Below are 18257 nucleotides of genomic sequence, written 5' to 3'. Positions count from 1 at the left end.
GTACCTAATTTCTGTGTATTCTTTTTCTCCTGCTTTATCAAAATATTAATAAAGATGGAAAATAGACATGAAGAATTCTTCTGGTCAAAATGTCCTGCTATTGACATTTATTCTGATATCTTGGTTAGGCTTACAGTTGCTGTACAAATATGTGAAATAAGGCTGGAAGGGACTCTAAAGATCATCCAGTTCCAATCCCCATGCCAGGAGCAGGGACGCTTTCCACTAGACCAGGTTGCTCTAAATCCTGTCCAACCTGGGCTTGAACACTTCCAAGAATGCAGCAGCCACAAGTCAGCCTAGAGGAGAATTAAAAACCAAAACCCCTAAAAGATTAGAAATCATAAAAATGTAAACAGTTCACACTTTCAAAAATAGAGATAATTGGTAACTCTTTGCTTAATGTTCTAGATTTTGACAGCTTAAAGCACTGTTATGCTACAGTCTTGCACTGACAGATGAATGAAATAAGTGCAATCAAATACATTATTTCTACTTGCTGTGTGCATGATTTTATAAACTTGACACTGCAAAGAACATTTTTACAGTTATACCAAATTCTAATATTTGACTTTCAAATTGTTGACCTTTAGCAGTGAGATACAACCAGCCATTCATTGCCTGTACCACAGATTTCTGGTACACTATCCTACAGAAAAATGGATACATTAGGAGGTGGCATGGTGATACTACCCGTAGTGAGGCCATGATGCTACATCAGTTAGAAAACATGGAGGAAAACTGTCCGATTTGTGTGGGAAGAAATCTGAAATGGTAATTTCAGGAAAAGCATTTGTAATGTGCTGATACTTGGCTGGGATGTGAATGCTGAGTGGCTTCTGATGTGGCACAGCCAAACTCCAGCAAGCAGCATGATCTACCATTCTGCAGTACCCCTGTACTGAGCACTTAGCAGCTTCCTAGTGACATTTTTTAAAGGATACCTTGCAAAAAAAAAGATTTTAGTTGTCCCTGTTAAAGCAATTTATGAAAAATTGCTTTAACAGCAAATGCAGGTATACAGTCAATTTGGTATCCTGTCAATAGAATTGCAGTTGGTACATGATATGTAGATGCAGTTCCAGCTGCTGAACCCCAAATCCAGTTCAGATGACAGGTATTTGAGGTGCTGTGATAGCAGTTGCAGTGCCTGCCCTCTCCTGCAGGAACTTTCACCTCAGGATTCAGACCATCACAAGTGGCCTAAAAGGATTCTTTGGCCTCCTCTTTCACGTTGTATTTTGAGCTTTGGTCTATACATACATTCCTGAAATATTTCCAGGTTCTTTTCTTCATTTGTGAAAATTAATGCCATTCTATGTTGGAACAGCCAACAAAACTGTGGCAACAGCAACAAAACAAGTGAATAATTTTGGATGTAAGGTCTGTTTGCTTTGAAAAAGATTAGTGTGTTTGTGCATCAGGATGTTGCCAGATCAGCTTCCTTTCTCCTTTCCTAGAGAGATTAATCTGAATTAGAAGGCTTACAAAACATGTCAAAAGGAAGAATTTTGTTCAGGCTACCTCTACTGCAGGTTCAGCTAAGTAATTACAGCATTCAGTTCTGGTTTAGAAAAACGTAAATTACACCCTTTCTTTTCTGTATCTTATTTAATCAGTTCTTGTGGTTGTTCACTGCACATCTGAGATCAAAAATGCCGTTGATAAATCCAGAGAACAAGATGGTGACTCACACATCCCACAGCTCAGATTAGGTAAAGATGTAGGGCACACTAAACAACAGAATTAAGTGTGGTTTAATGATCAGCAACATTTCCACCATGGATTGTTCCTAAATAATCTAATTTGATGTACAATAACTCAGTGTAAGAATTACCTCACCCACAGGTATGTTAGTGAAATGCATCTCCAGGCTAAAGGGGTGAATATACAGGCCAGTGAGTGTTTGGGGGACATTTCTTCAGAGAGCTGATAATTTCGGGCTCCTGTTTAGTGTAGTGATTCTACCCACCTATAGCTGTGCAAGTAAAGACTCTCTGGGCTGCACAGTCCATGGATGCCTATACTGTCATTCACAAATATGAAGGAAACAAAAGCCTTTTTAGGAGTGTTTTTGGGAAGCTGTGTTGCCTCCCTTCTTCAGCGTGGGCAAATTCGTTCAAACAGATTTAATAATGGAAAGCTAGTGGATTTCTTTGTCCCTGAAATGCCTTCTTCCTGGACAAACACTCTTTTGGTTCATATGCTTTTTCAGAGCCGGAAGGGAATCTCTGTGTGAGAACCTCATGACAAAGTACTGGCAGGAGAGCAGCAGAAATAAAGCTGTAGTCTTATGACTGTATTTTAATAGCTTTCTTTTTATTTTAAGGTACTTAAACCTCATCTCCCAAGTTCTCCTAATGACAGTATCCAATGTAGCATTATTTTCAGCTACTAGTAGGTGTTTTTTAAAGCCCTCTTTAGGCGATAGACGGGGCCCACATAGTGAAGTCAATAGTTAGACAGGATATAATTTAGACTTCAGCTTCTCCCCTCAGTTTGAAATAAAATGATTACATTTCAGGAAAGCCTAAGGAAAGATTAAAAGTTTTATATCAAAACTTGAATATTTTCTTTTGTTGTACCCTCTTTTTTAAAGAAAATGGTATTAATTTAAAATAATGCATGTTCTGATGTATTTGAAAAGAGACTACTCTGAATTAAAAAGAAATTCATAAAGTATGCATGTAAGGGAGAGGAAGATTGCAGTCTTCACTGGGGCATTTAGTCAAAGGGTTTTAATGTAGCCTATTCTGTTTCATTCATATAATGAGGTATCTTCAAAGACATGTTACAAATAACAGATGGCCAAGAGCATTTACAGAGCAGCGGTTAAGGTGACAAAATCTTTTGGGGCTCCTCTCCACAGGTAGGTTATAAAGTGATATTATACCTTCTGTTCCAGACTTGGAAAATGGTCCTTGACTGTCTCTAAACCCATTAAAAGTAGTTCCAGGCAATAGCTCTATGTAATTATCGTTCTAGTAATTCCTGTGATGCCTTTCATTTCTTGTACCCCAAAGTTATACAAGGGTAGAGACCACTTGTAGCATACAAAGTTGTAAAGCTGACATGGGACTTAAAAATATGTGGAATATCCCAGATATGAACAGAGTAAAAAGTGAGGAGTATGACATGAACAGGATAAAGTTATTGTCTAAAAAGGTCAGCTAGTTTTAACTGTTGATATCGGTGGGGCTGTTTTACCAAGGATGCTCTGGGCACATTTTTTAAAACATTACCTACTAAAAGGAATTCCTGGAAATCTCCTAAAAGCAAATGTGTCTCTTGCAGGAGCTCACCACATCAGCCAAATAGGCATAGGTCTTCTTTTTCCAGAAACCATCAGAAGAATCTAAAAAAAATAATGCTGTAGTTAAGTAGTCTGCTTTCATGCCTGTTAAAATAAGGAGTGCAAAAACTATTACTGTTGCTAAGGGGTGATGGTCTCTGAACTGGTAAGCTGAAATTTTCTTGTGATTTTAGTGCAGAAAAAAACATTAATTTCTTTTAGTATATCCTTCTGGGGGAAAATTAATTCTTTTACCTGTTAGCACTAATGCATACTACTATCTTAAGACAACACTACCAGCATGGTTTTACATTCATTTGCCTAGTATCAGTGGCGATTGTTTTCACATGTGGACACCTGGCCATGGAAACCTAGGTTAACACTGCCTCATTAGCCTCCACACCGCCAGTTAAATAGACAGACAATAACAAACACTGTGCTTGACTGGGGATTTAAAAAGAATGGGTGCTCATGGTACAGAAGGGTGAAGATCAGTGTTCAGTTGATATTAACTATTACAAAGGAGATGAATTGTTAATGTGCTGTTATTCCAGATTTCTAGAAGGACCAATGTGGTGGCAGAATTGAGACGTCAATTAATGGCCACTGAGGAAGAAGATGATTTATCATATCCTCCTCTGAATATGACCACTGGGAATTATACATGCATCCTTTTTTATGCTAGTAATTTCAGCCTCAAAGCCAACAGTTCAGTTTTTGTAGATTTGACAAATGCAACATTTGTAACACAGAATGTGGATATTTCTGCCTCTGAGTGCTCAGACAGCAACACAACGTGAGTAGCACAAGAAATTTCATAATACATGTGATTCTGAAAACTAACCAGAAATAATGCAATGTCAAATTAGTGCTAGTTTAATTTTCTTCTTCTACAGCATTCAAAATTTTAAAAAAATGTGGATATTCTTAAAAGAAAAGAAATAAATCAAGACCACAAAAATTGCTCAGATGCAGCCTATTATTTTCACATTTTTTCCCTCTTATGTTCCTTACTTCCTTGCTTGTTTATATTTGGTCCAAACAGGTTTCCCTGTGTCTGATCTCACAATCACAGAAATCTACTTGCATTAATGAAATCACAATTTCATTCCCTTGAAGGGGAGTATTGCCAGTTACTAGTTAATAATTCAGCTGGAAGTACATTAATGAAACATAATCTCAGTTTTCCTTTACTTTGAAAATTTGGGTAAACGAAACCCTAGAAATATTTAGTCATATTTTTCTGTGTACTGAACCTTTGCTATATGACTTTTGTAATTGCCTACTGATTTAGAATATTCCCTCCAATTGAAATGTCACAATGATCTAATTAAAGCTGACTACTCTAACATTAAAAATCTGTTTCTTTTTCTTAGACTGTCATTAAAATACACAAAGCCAGTGAATGGAATCAGCAGCCTAGAGATAAGGTAACTTATGATTTTTTTTAAATAGATCTTTACAACACCTGTTTGTAAATTAGGAGCAAAAAAAGAGGAGGAGTTAAATAAAAATGGTTTTGAATTTATTGTTTTCTCTTCTGAGGAGTTAGGGTGCAGGAGAACAATATTGTAGTCTTTATATAGAAAATATATTAATATGCTCAGATAAAGTTCTGAAAAAATATTGTAGGCAAAAATCCATACTGTATGTTACTAGTATATGCAGCATCCTGTTTTACTAATAGGATCAGTCCATGATCCTGTCTCAGATAAATCTAACTGTGATTTGTAAAATATTCTAGAGAGTGAAGTCTCCTTGCATGTCCAGGGCTGTATTTAGTCCTAATGTGGATTGCCAGTGCACTCTATTAGTGCTAGCTTGTGGTTAATGAAGGTGCAAAAAATCTTAATTTTTCTGCTCCATGGGTGATCACAAGACAATGTTTCTCCTACCATGAGAAGAGGGAAGAAAAGCAAGGGAATGGGAAGACTTGTGAAGAAAAATCAAAGGGAGAATCATAGAATCATTTAGGTTGAAAAATACCTTTAGAATCATTGAGTCCAATGTTTAACCCAGTGCTGCCAAGTCCACGACTAACCATGTCCCTAAGTGCCACATCTACATGGATTTTAAACACCTCCCGGGACGTTGACTCAGCCACTTCCCCGGGTAACCTGTTCCAAGGCTTGACAACCCTTTCGCTGAAAAAATTTTTCCTAATATCCAACCTAAACCTCCCTGGTGCAATTTGAGGCCATTTCCTCTTGTCCTGTGGTTTACTTGGGAAAATAAACTGACTCCCACCTCACTACAACCTCCTGTCAGGTAACTGTAGAGAGCAATAATGTCTCCCTTCAGCCTCCTTTTCTCCAGGCTAAACAACTTGGCTCCCTCAGCCCTTCCTTAAAAGACTTGTGCTCCAGCCCCTTCACCAGCCTCATTGCCCTTCTCTGGACTCACTCCAGCACCTCAGTGTCTTTCTTGTAGTGAGGGGCCCAAAACTGAACAGTGGATTTGAGATGTGAACTCATCAGTGCCAAGTACAGGAGGACAATCACTGCCCTGGTCCTGCTGGCCACGCTATTTCTGATACAAACCAGGATGCCTTTGGCCTGCTTGGCCACCTGGACATTCTGCTGACTCATGTTCAGCTGACTGTCAACCAGCATCCCCAAGTCCTTTTCCACTGGGCAGCTTTCCAGGTGCTCTGTCCCCAGCCTGTAGCTCTGCATGGGGTTGTTGTGACTCAAGCGCTGGACATGGTACTTGGCCTCACTGAACCTCATACTGATCCACTCATCCAGTGGATCCAATGGATCCGGCCTGTCCAGATCCCTCTGCAGAGCCTTCCTATCCTCCAGCAGATCAACACTCCTACCCAACTTATTGTCATCTGCAATCTTACTAAGGGTGCCCTCAGTCCCCTTGTCCACATAACTGATAAAGATATTAAGCAGAACTTGCCCCAACACTGAGCCCTGGGGAACACTAGCTGTGACTGCCTGCCAGCTGGATTTAACTTCATTCACTGCCACTCTGAGAATTCACAGATGTTGTTCTCACTAGTGGATTCTATGGATGAGGAAAGCATCTGCTAGTGTTTGCATGCTGTCATTCAGCTGCTGGTAAAGAAATTCTTTCCTCAGCAGCAGGAACAGCCGTAAAGGATTACTTTCTTAAGCTCTGGTAAAGATAATGTGACCTGCTCTGTTCATTTTGGTACCTCAGTTAGTTTCTTAAAATTATTTGGGAAGGATTTGGCCAGGGAACTTGCACTGAATTAAATTTCTGTATATCAGATTATGAACTGGATGTTTGCTTGGGCAGCAAGACACATGACTTTTGCCATCTAAAACGCTTTTCACATTTTGAATAAGGGAAATTGAAATCCAAGGAAACCAAAGAGAGGAAAATAAAGTAATAATGAGGGAGATAACAAAACCTTGAACAACGTATTGGTAAAAGAGCCAAAGAGGCACATGACATTAAAATTATAAGATTGAATGAATAAATACCATTATTTACACTGAGACAGAAGGACATTCTACATTTAGGTAAAAGAATCTCCAGAACTTGTGTTGAGGAGAGTCAGTGATTTGTTTCAAGTTGTATTTGGAGTGCATAGAGACACAGTCATTATCAGAGACCATGGCAGACATGCATTGTTATTTAACATCTCTCCTTCAAGCATCTGCAGCCTTGTGAAAGAACATAGTGTACAGATAAGACCGCTGTTAGTATAGTATTTTTTAACTTTTTGACTGTTGTAGTTAACTGCGTATAGGATTCTTGAGAACTGTCCTTGGTGATGGTGTCAAGCATGCCTTGGTTTCAATACTGTTGATTATCAAAGGGACATGTATTTCTGTAAACACCCCGGGGAATTAAGTAAATATTTTCCTTGGGTCTCATTCCAAAAATACTGTTCTAAAACCAAGTCTCTGTGCAAGTTGTGTTTTTCCTTTTACTGTAAGTCTCAAAATATCACCCTCTCTGATGCTGCCCTGGTGCATTTCTGTCTATTCGTTGCTGTTCCTGTCCCACTCTCATAGAGCCAGACCCTCCAAAACAGGGCTCTGTATTTTCATTCTGCATCTTTGCTCATCCTAGTACAGGTCTTAGCTGCTCTCCTAAAACTTCTTTCTGTATGAATTGAATGTGGTTGTTTTCTACATTTCTCCTGAATGTGACATCCTCAGCATAATATCATGCTTTCTAGTAAAATTACAGTTCCAAGAAAATAATATGAATCATAAAGCATCCTATGGAGCATGACCCTGTGCTTCAAAACTAGTTAACTGCTAGATCTTAAAGGTGTTGTCTTCTTTAAAGTAGTCAATAGTACTACAGACCAGAATCTTTTGGCAGTCAAAACATTTATCTTAGATTTTGTTTTCTGAGGCAGGCGTAAGAAGATCAAATGTGATGTTAGTGCACATATATGGACTTAATGAGGGTTATTCATATTTATGTTTAGTCATCATTATAAGAACTTACGATTTTAATTAATTATTGGACAAAAACTTTAATGTGGTCATGAATCTGAGGTGTATCTGAAGAGAAGAAATTTAAAGCAATTCTGCAAACAGACCTACTGTAATTTAAATGAGAATATCAGTACAAAAGCTGAATGATTCATGTTTTCTCTCTTTTTGAGGAACGTTTTTTATATTCTTTGAGCCTGTTTTAGTAAAGGTGAAATACTCACAAAGTTTCTCTTGACCTTTGCTTCTACTTGAACATACCGAAATGCAAAAACAGCCCTTGAAACTGGAATAAAAAATTCAGGCTCCACAATAGGTGAGGACTTGAAAAGAGAGCTCAGGTAAAGTCCTGAGTGTTGTCATGCCCAGCAAGTAATATTAGCATAGGCTGGCTGTGTTTTTCAGAAGATTTTGATTTATTCCATGCAGACATGTGTGATCCAGGTTTTTAATAGGCCCTCAGGGGATTTAGACACAATTTTTTATGGGTGACACAGGTGCTTAGCAATAAAAAATGGAATAGAGAAAGAATGTAGGGGGTAGCTTCTGGAGTAGTTTCCAGAGTAGCCATTGCTTGGACATTCATCGTGCATTGACCTGCATGTGATTGTTTCTTTATTGGTTTTTTCCCCCTCTTTCCTTAACTTATTGAGCTGTCCTTGTCTTTACCACAAATTTCCTCAGTTTTGCTGTTTCTAATCTCCCCTCACCATCCAGTTGAGGATGAGAAGTAAGGGAAAAGCTATATGGGTGCTTGATTACTGGCTGGTCTCAACCCACAGCACCTCAGAAGCCTTTAAAAATTAAAAATAGTACTAAAGACTCACCTGGTTATTTGTACCACTTTCTGTTGGATTTTCACTTGATTTATGAGACAATGGTGTTATTTTAGGCACCTATTGGCTACCATAATACACTATTGTATGCTATATAATGCAAATAATAAGATATACACAACAGAACCAAAGCAAGCCATTGATTTTTTTTTCATGATTCAGTAACACTTTATTCACTCTGTGTATCATGTTTAGCATGTCTCTTTTCAAGGGCTTCTAAAATCTACAGAGATACTATACAACCTCTGCTTTCCCCTTCTGGTAAACTTTGATTACATTTGTTGTTCAAGATTATACCTTAGTAAGATTATGGTCTGCCTTAATAAACAGGACACAAGCAGGGCAAAGAGGTGGAAAGGAACAGAGCTGCATTTTTCGACTTATAAAGGCCATTTTTTTAAGTGTAGGAGAACATCACTTGAAGACAGAAAGTGACTCCAGAGAGGATCATGTTCAAGTAGCTCAAATTATTCTTCAATAAAAGAGGCTCTAACTTCATCAGCATGAGCCAGATCCAGAACCTGCCCCCATTACCAGCACCAGCCTACCCTCATGTACTGAGCAGCTGGTCACATCCTACCTCCTCCTAGCAGCTGCAAACAGCTGTCACCTCCCTCTCCCTCTCTTTAGCGAGAGCTACAGTCCCACTCATCCTCCTGCACTTGCCACTGAGAGGTGAGCTGTTAGGGAGCGGTTGTAGAGTGTCATGATAGTGTTAGAAAAGTAAACTATTGCTGCAGCAGGAGTGGGAGCTGTAGGTTTTTTGCTGGAAGAAGCATCATCTCAGCTCTCTCATAAACTGATATCCAGCTGTTCAATCGTTTATCTGTCATTTTCTCTGGGAAAAAAGTGTTAAAGTGGATGGAAGTGCAGAGCATTAGTGTTTTCCACACTTACATTGATACATACTTGACTGATATTTTTGTTCATAGCATGTAAAGAATAGAATTGATGAAAACCACACATTTTAAAGTCTTTTACCTAACAGTTGTGTTTCTTTCTGAATCTTTAAAACAGTAGTAATTCCAGCTATCTTCCTTTTCAGAAATATCTATGCTTGTAATGATTAGCCATATGAGATGTGATCAGTAACAGGTGGTGGCAGAGTTCATATAGTTATCTGGCACAAAGGGATCCTGGCCCATGACCAGGAAATTTTGTGCCACCGTACATAAAGTACATGATGTCTCTAATATACATAATTGTCTCTAATGTTTAATGCAAACATAACATCCTATAAAAGCCAAGGTATTTTCAGTTCTGAAGATAAAGCCTTTGTTCTCTCTCCCTTTCTTGTCATTCATTTGCTGTAATGTGCTCTTTCTATTTGTTATCTGCTCATCTGAGAAAATATTAAACTAAATGAAGCAACTCTATAGATTTTTGTTGCTAGTCTTTTTTTTTTTTTAATTTAATGACTCATAGTTACATCAGTTATCAGTTAAGTGCATGCTTGTTGGAGGCTATTCACTACTGTTTGAAAAAATGCTGAGGATAAAAGCCTGTATTAGTTAGTCAACCATGTTCAACTAGTTTATGAAATAGAATGTTAATTCTCATAAATCTGCAAGTTAACATAACATCTTAGTCTTTGATGCAATGTGAAGACAGTGTTCTCTTGGAGAATGCATGGCCTTATAAAACTTGTTTGTTCATATGGTAAGTTTACAAACAATTGCCTTGTTTAGCACTTTTCTCATCCTCTCAGCAAAAGCACAGACCACATCCAGTATCTGTGGTAGCATAAACATTTAAGGTTATAACTGTGTTTATAACTGGCTTTCAGCTAGTGCCTGTAGCATTGTTACAGGGACACCATGGAAATTCTGTTCAGATTGTACTGTATATCAGAAAAAGATTCCTTTCTTCTAGCAATTAATATCAAGTCTAACACATGTTTTAATTTTGTAACTCTATAACAATAGAATTTTGTCCATAAATATTCGTGAATGTGTACTAGATGATTTTTTTTTTCTTTTTCACTGATGCTTGCAGCTGGATGTTGCGTGGATAGTAAGGAATGCCATAAGAAAAAACATTTTTTCTTGGTTTAATGTCACTTTGAGTTCTAGGATTCCTTCTGAGCATTTTGAAACTCTTGAGATTTTTGAAGTTACATGACTCAAAAGCCACAGATTATTAATAAAATTAAAAAAAAAAAAAAAGGAAAAAAAAAAAAGAAAGGGTTCAATTACTGTAGTAACCCAACCTGACAAGATTTGTGTTCAGACCCTGTGTTTTGTGGATGATATGATACTGAAAGTAACTAATTTGAACAAACAAGTAACATTCTACAATGGAGAATATTCTTTCTATATATACATATACCCTCTATATGCAGATGCCCTATACAATATAAAATAGCCTACATTATGCCCCTTTTATAGATGAATGCTTGTTTTTTCAAACCTATCATTATTGCATCTAGGGTATTACCTGAAATTTAAAAGTCAATATACAGTGTTACCCATGGGGGATAGACATATTAGAATATTTCATTTAGTAACAGGTATCATTTATTGCTAAAAAGATGCCTTTTCTAAATCCTTTGTGCTTACCAATAGTCAAAACAAATCATTGGCAAACTGTATAGGGGAATACATGTGTAGACCAAGTAGGGATAAAGTATTAAGCAACATACAATAAGAAGAAAGGCTTATCATTTCCTTATGAGATAACTTGAATGCCTAGAACTGGATAAAAAGTGGTAAAGATTGGGACATAGTCCTGATCTGTAAAGGATCAGGATGTACTTCTGGATGTTCTCAATTATTTCTGTTTCAGAACATTTGAGAGGTGTTCAGACAGTATTGGTAATAACATACATATAAATTCCATCATTATAAACTACTGGACACTGCTGCAATACCACACATACACAGATGTTTTCAAAATGAGGAATATTTATTTGTGCCTAACCTACTACAAATTGTGAAACTAGAGCTGACAAAACCCTCCCCACCCTCCAGTGAGAGAAAACACTGTCTTCTATGTCAAACTCAGACCTTTGCAAAGGAAAATGCAATTTAGCCATTTGAGCCAAGAAAGAATTGCAATGATAAATTAGAATGGCTATCATGCCTGTACCTATCATAAAAGCAATTTTCAAAAAAATCCCATAAAATGTTTATTCAGAGCTACTGCAGGCTTTCTTACAGTCTCTCAGCTTCTCCTCTACTGATTATAAACTGTTGGTAACTTATGAAATACAGCACTAGCAGAGGCCCTTAAAAAATGAAATTGCATTTGCTCCTTGCTTGCCACACCTATGGAAAGCTGTGCTTGTGAGATGAAACTCTAAGATGTAGTACATACATTCACAGAATCAATCCCAATGATGTGATCAGCCATGTCATCATCAGCTGTGATGTTTGTAGCCAGCAATAGTGAACCCTTATCTGCCACTAGTACTTTATCAAGTGGATATTAACTTTTTCCTTCTAACCTTTTGACTTTTTTTCCGTTGTCTTTCTAGGTTTTTAATGACCAACAAGTTCTATGAAGGTTCAGCTAGACAATGGTCCACTTTAGATTCAGTGGAGATCATACAAGACGGAGAAAAGTTTGCTAAATTTAATGTTTCTGTCATCTCTGCTCCTGCAGAGTATTCATTTCATTGTCAGCTGGTGGGAACAAGCAATCTCTATCCTGCAAGGCTGGTTCCAGCCAACAATGAGGCAAAAAATTGGGATGTTTTCATTTCCAGGTTGCAGGTGAGTATGCATTGCCATTTCAGAGATAACTCCAAGAACTATTACTTGCTATTGTAGATGCTGAATGACACACATTCATAATGCACTTACTTTCATTTCAGCTTGAGGGAAAATATAAAAAAAGAGCTGTTCCCCTATGTGAGCTTTTCAGTAAGGGTAAAAAAGACACCAGCTGCTGAACAAGGAGAACATGAAAGCACAGCTTTGAAAAATAAAACTATGAAGTTAGCCACAGAAAACAAAAAACAACCAAATGTACTTAATCAGGCAAAGAATGACTAAGTCCCTATGCCTGTTTAATGAATTGGGCTGCTCTTGGGAACAGGGGCCTCTTAGGTGGGTGGCTTTTATGCTGCTTACTTTGTTTATATTTGATTTCTTGGCACTTCGTTTACCTAGGAAAGTACAGCTTAGTGTGGTTGCTGTTTCCAGTGACATAGACTATCTGTACTCCTACAGATAGAAACAAAGCCCAGTGCAATTAGATTTAATGGAAGGTTTGCCATAGACTTCAATTAAGAGCAATACTAGATCCTGCATGGCCGAGAAGGAAAGCAAGTGGCTTTTTTTGAATGAGACATAGCTTTTCTGTGCATTTAGTGCAGTAGTACAGACTGCATATGTGAGATGTAGATGATTACATCTGTTTTATTTTGAACTTTGTTCTCGAATTAGGAGAAGCATATCAACATTTATATCTTAAAACAATACGGCACTAAGGGATCTCTTTGATGAAAGAGATAGGAATAATTTGAAACTGTAGTCTATTTGTCAAACATGAGCTAACCCTGTGATAACTAGATTCAAATACTGATATAATTGTATTTATGATTTTGATAACAAACCAACTCTCAATAATCTGGCTCCAGACTTGACATTTCTGCTTAAATAATGGAAATCTCAAAGGAACATCATTGGTGCTGAGATTTCCACAAATTCCAGTATCAAGTCTCACAATTTTTTGAGAAAAAATGTACCACTACACACCACTGTTATGAAGGTTCCTTCTGATGTTATTTTTTATGGAAAGGCCTGAAAATACCCAAGTTCATGCAACTCTGCTTTGCCTAGTCAACTCTTTGGAGTTAGACTTTCGCATCACTGTGATATAAAAGTACATGAACAATGAAAATACAAGTGTTCTCTTACATTTATCTTTTCCTTGAATTTCTATATGCTTTGAAACTAATGCCTTCTTAAATCTTAGAGGCCTTACTCCATCCTTAGTAAGCATCCTTTCATTGTGGTCTTAATCAATACCAGAAGTAGTAGGTTTCCCACCTTCCTTATTGATTTGAAGGAGCGGCTGCTTCCACTGTTCAGACAACAGAACTCACAGTTCCTCTTGAGAAAGTCCTTTTTCTCTGACCAAATCCTAAGCATGGAACAAAATCTGAAAAGTCTTGTTCTAATTTTTATTGTTGTGTGAGAAAACAGAAAGTCACCAATCTGTGCACATTTTCAAGTTCTATCTGAACTAGATTATACTTTTCTAGATATTTTCCCCTGATACATAGTGAAATGTGATATCAATATCAGTTTGTTCTGGAATGAGGTTTAGAAACTCCCAAACTCTGTTGCATGGTGAAAAAAGCATGTGGGATGTGCTCAGTGGTTGCAGCCAGCACAAAATCTTGTTGCTGAAACTGAGGAACATGATTTTCATGTCAGTGTTATGCAATGAATTAGAAACTAGGATCCAATGCCAATCAAATTGGTACCCAGCACTTTGCAGTGCTGGGTCCTGAAAACAGTAATAGAGGGGCATGGCAGCTGCACAGGGAAGCCTTGCATAGCTTGTTCCAAGGCAAGGCTGAACTGATGCAGCCTTTCATTTAAGTTTGGAGCTAACTCATTCACTTCTATCTAAAGAACCTCTGTGGGATGCTGTCTAGGCACTCTCATAGCCTAGGATGTCACCACTCATAGCTGTTCACAGCAGCAAAACTTCTCTGGGTTTGGTTCGGTTTTTGTTGGCTGTTTTACCACAGGCTTTTGAGGATTCTCAGAATTGTCAATGAAGTTAAAGAGGACTCTGCTACCAAAAGCACTGTTTTTCTGTACTATGTGTCACAGTAGTTTAGAAGCACCTAGTACCCAAGAAAAACTACCAAAAATTAAAAATCAAGAATATTAGGATTGTTTGTGGCTAAAATATTTCTAAGTTCAAAAATTAGATGTTCAGTTTACACTTAAGAGCCATGAAAACAACATATTTTACTTGAAGGCTTTTTCAGGGGTCAAATGATGAGAAAACTCCATTCAAAAATATTTTTAAAACTAACAGTAAATAAAGACTTGTATAACCAAGGCAAATAATGCTAGACCAAACACTAAATTTGAAACTTCTGCAGTACAGGGGCCTGTATCCAAGAGATTTTACGTTCATAAAATTTACAGAACCACATGTATGTATTTTTGGCTTTTCTATAGGTAGAAATGCTGCTCAGAGTCACATTTTTATCTCCCACCTGTGATCTAGCACCCCCACAGAAATGGTGAAGCTTCAGAAAAACAATAAAATAACCCTGCATTTTCTTAATCTCCTGTCTTAAAGTAGACATAGCTTTTTAAGAATGTACAATTTAATCTTTCACCTCAAAGGTTCAATAAGCACAATCCAGACTGAAGAAAAAAAACAAAACACAATAGGATTGAAATAATAAAATTAAGTGTTTCTGACTAAATCTGAAGTGGCAAAGCCTTTCTTAACCTAGTATACCTGGTAAGAGATTCAGAGATTCCTTGTCAATGTGATAAGAAGTGTGCATTGTTTTCCAGAATTTCAATCCATTTTTTGAACACAAATGACATAAATCATCAGCTGCTTTCTGTTTTTATTGTAAATAAGTCTTTCAGGTTACATTTCATGACTCCTGTTCACATTCTCATTTGTGTTGGAAGCAGTGGCTTAACAAGTAGAGGCTTTTGCCATCACCTGCATTCCCTAAAGCAGTGCAAGCAGTTATCCAGCCCAAAAGCTTCTTTCATATTAGTAGACAACACATATCCCATACCTCAATAAAGCAAATCCTCCCTCCCATTTTGAGTCTTTGATGTCAAAGAAGGGAGGAAGAAAGGTTTCACAACTGTTTTCTCCTTGAACCTTCACTAAAACTCAGCCATAAAAGGTCATCTTCATTAGGTGTGTTTTAAAGTAGGTTCCAGGAGTTTTGTTGGTGAAGGAGCTATTAATTAAATCTCTCAGGGTATTTCAACAAATCTCATGATCTGAGGAGGCCTTAACTCTCATGAGTTTGATTGCTTTGAGTTTCCTGGTTCTGAAGTGGTCATTGAGCTGATGATCAACAAATACTGATATACTGATCACATGGATACAGAATACTGATTTGACTACAATGAATGCAGAATACTGATCACATTTCCCCTTTGGGACTTTACTTCTTAAAGTAATACAAGTTTCTGAAGCGGGAAACCTATTTCTTGCCAAAGAGATGGATTCTGCATCTTTAATTTCCTGGGTGAAAAGGAGACCTGGAAAATTGTTACGCAGAGGATTTTGTTTGCACTCTTTTTAATGGGCAGGGTATGATTGGTAATTAAAAGGTGTGGGGTTTTGTAATTACCACATACTTCCTGAAAGTAGAGACTACGCTCCAAACTTAATTGCACTCATTAATCTAGCTTCTTTCATTTTCAGATTCAAGGCTTCAACATTGAAAACAACCAGTTTTCCTATGCAAGTGACTGTACAGGTTTCTTCACCCCTGTAATCTGGATGGGCCTGGTAACATCTGTGATTTTACTATGGATCTTGACTTACGGAATCCATATGATCATGCAGCTCACAACAAACAGCAGATTCGATGATCCCAAAGGTCCGGCTCTGTCAGTTCCTCAGGCAGAATAACCATGGACTGACTCAATGGTGCTGTGACTTTTCCTAGTCTGATATTTATGATTTTTATAACCTTTCTACTTCATAATATGTGTAACCTAAAAAGATATCATAGCAGAAAGAGATAATTAAACTACATATAAAAATGATCCCTATGCTTGGAAACAATAATAAATCTACTTTTTATTGCCATCATTTGTTAACAGCTATCTGTGTTAAGGTTCTGAAGTGAGGTTGTAGAGGTTGTTACTCTCTCTGGCTATTAGAAAGACCATTAAAAATTACCTTCAGATTAACTATTATTGGCAAAGAAAGGATATCATGACAGAGATAATTGTGAAGGATAAATAACTTATTTGATGGGAAACTATATATTAAAAATACTGGTGTCTCTACAGTCTCTTCAGTGAGTATGTCGTGATGATGCTACATCTTAAAAAGGCTGAACTGTGTCTTGTAATTTTTTCTCTTGAGTAAATAATCCAGAAATGTACAGAACTAATAAAGATAGTAAGTCACTAACTAAATGGTCTTGAGAATCTTTTAAAAATACATCACTTTGTTCAGATGTGGTATCACAAAGGAGAATGGGCAGATGAAGGCCTAGCTTCCCTCTAATGTTGTCTTATGCTTGTAAGAGTTATGTTGAGTAACACTGACTCCTATTTGTTTTAACCATGGACAGATGATGGAGCAAGATTCATCTTGTCCAAACTGATCACAAAATTAAACTTGGTGTTATGGCAATGAATGCAACTTTTCAAGTTCAGAACCTACTATGATTCAATGTGCCAGTGCAGACAGCATCTTAACAGAGATAAGGTAATTTTCATAGCACCTTGCCTTTTCCAGGTATCTTTGGAGTAGTTATAAAGTTCATACAAAGAAAGAAAAATAATATTATATAAAGTCACTAGAAGCACTGTGTTAATGTACTATTTAAGTCTGAGAATGTTATGGTCATCTCAGTGAATCCAGAAACCCGAAAACCTTCACAGTATGCTGTATTATTCTGCAATTAATAAAGACACTGGATCTTCTCACTGGACAATCTGACTGTGGAGTGAATTACTAAATGCTATAAAGAACTAGGAAATAGTAAAAGAGCAATGGTAAAATTGTAAGAAATGGTAATAACAACATATTTTTCTTTCTTCTAGAACATTTTGTTATGACTGTGTATGTTCAATTAGTAGATAAAAACCCCAAAAATATCATTTGTCACATGAGAAAAATTCTAACTTTTCTGATCTTGATCCATGTCATAGTAGAATGATACACCGGAAAGACATTTAGAATCAACTATTTAATTAGATAGACCACAGTTTCTATCCATTGTTTCTGGATGTCACATTTTTATTATGCAGTCCAAAAGGTAAATTAAATGCTGTCTGAAGCTGTTCCTCCTGAATTGTTCAGTCCTGACCTGGAAAACAAAAGGAAAGCTATCATGTAACTGCCAGAGGTGTCTCCTCTGCTGTAATATTTTTCTCAAATGTTTTTCAGAAACTCAATAATGCATTTGATCTACACAAAACCTCTGTGTTAGAAAGGAATGTTTCTTTGCAAAAATTAGTTGCCAGGAGACCACTGGACTTGTTTTATTAATTCTCCTTTCAAAGCAAGTTGCATGAATAAGACAACTGAAAATTGACATAATAGTCATGCAACTGATCACTAAAAGAGAGAAAGGCTATTACAAAGGACGTGGTTTGTGGAAGACAGCTTTCTTATGATTTTTATCTAGCTTCAAAAAAATTCGGAACAAAATTAGATTTTGTTCAACAACGGTGATATATAAGAACTGAAGAAAAGCTTTACAAGGCCATCCAGCTCAAGATACTATCTCCAGCTGGGGTATGAGTATGGTGAGCACCTAGTAGTACTTCCTGCAGATGTTCTCCCATTCTCAGGTACTCAGGTTCTCCCAAGCTCAGGTACTTCCTCAGCCAGAAGCTGCCTTTGTATATAATAACTCTGGGTAAAGTTATAGCCCATGATTTTGTTCAGCTTTCTCTTGAGCCTGGTGGATGCTAGGAGAGTGCACAGTGTCCTGACTGTAGCATGGCACTGGAAATACTTATATCCTCTCTTACTTGCCTGGGATGGACTCTGGAGAAGAGGAGAAGA

General features: G+C 37.3%; 1 protein-coding gene across 1 annotated transcript in view; it reads left to right on the top strand.

The window, feature by feature from the left end:
• ATP6AP1 (ATPase H+ transporting accessory protein 1) overlaps nt 1–17178 on the top strand; it is a 45868-nt gene extending 28690 nt beyond the window's left edge. Inside the window, exons 7-10 of the mRNA XM_051795541.1 lie at nt 3847–4088; nt 4669–4722; nt 12031–12268; nt 15930–17178. Coding sequence (XP_051651501.1) covers nt 3847–4088; nt 4669–4722; nt 12031–12268; nt 15930–16139 — 744 coding nt within the window. The 3' untranslated portion in view covers nt 16140–17178. The remainder of the gene's footprint in view (nt 1–3846; nt 4089–4668; nt 4723–12030; nt 12269–15929) is intronic.
• The last annotated feature ends 1079 nt before the right edge of the window (nt 17179–18257 follow it).

This window comes from Manacus candei, unplaced genomic scaffold, assembly GCF_025592945.1.
Source record: "Manacus candei isolate 608988 ecotype Guabito, Panama unplaced genomic scaffold, ASM2559294v1 h1tg000043l, whole genome shotgun sequence".
Lineage (NCBI taxonomy): Eukaryota > Metazoa > Chordata > Aves > Passeriformes > Pipridae > Manacus > Manacus candei.
Note: the sequence above shows the minus strand (reverse complement) of the source record. Positions and strands in the feature narration are given on the sequence as shown.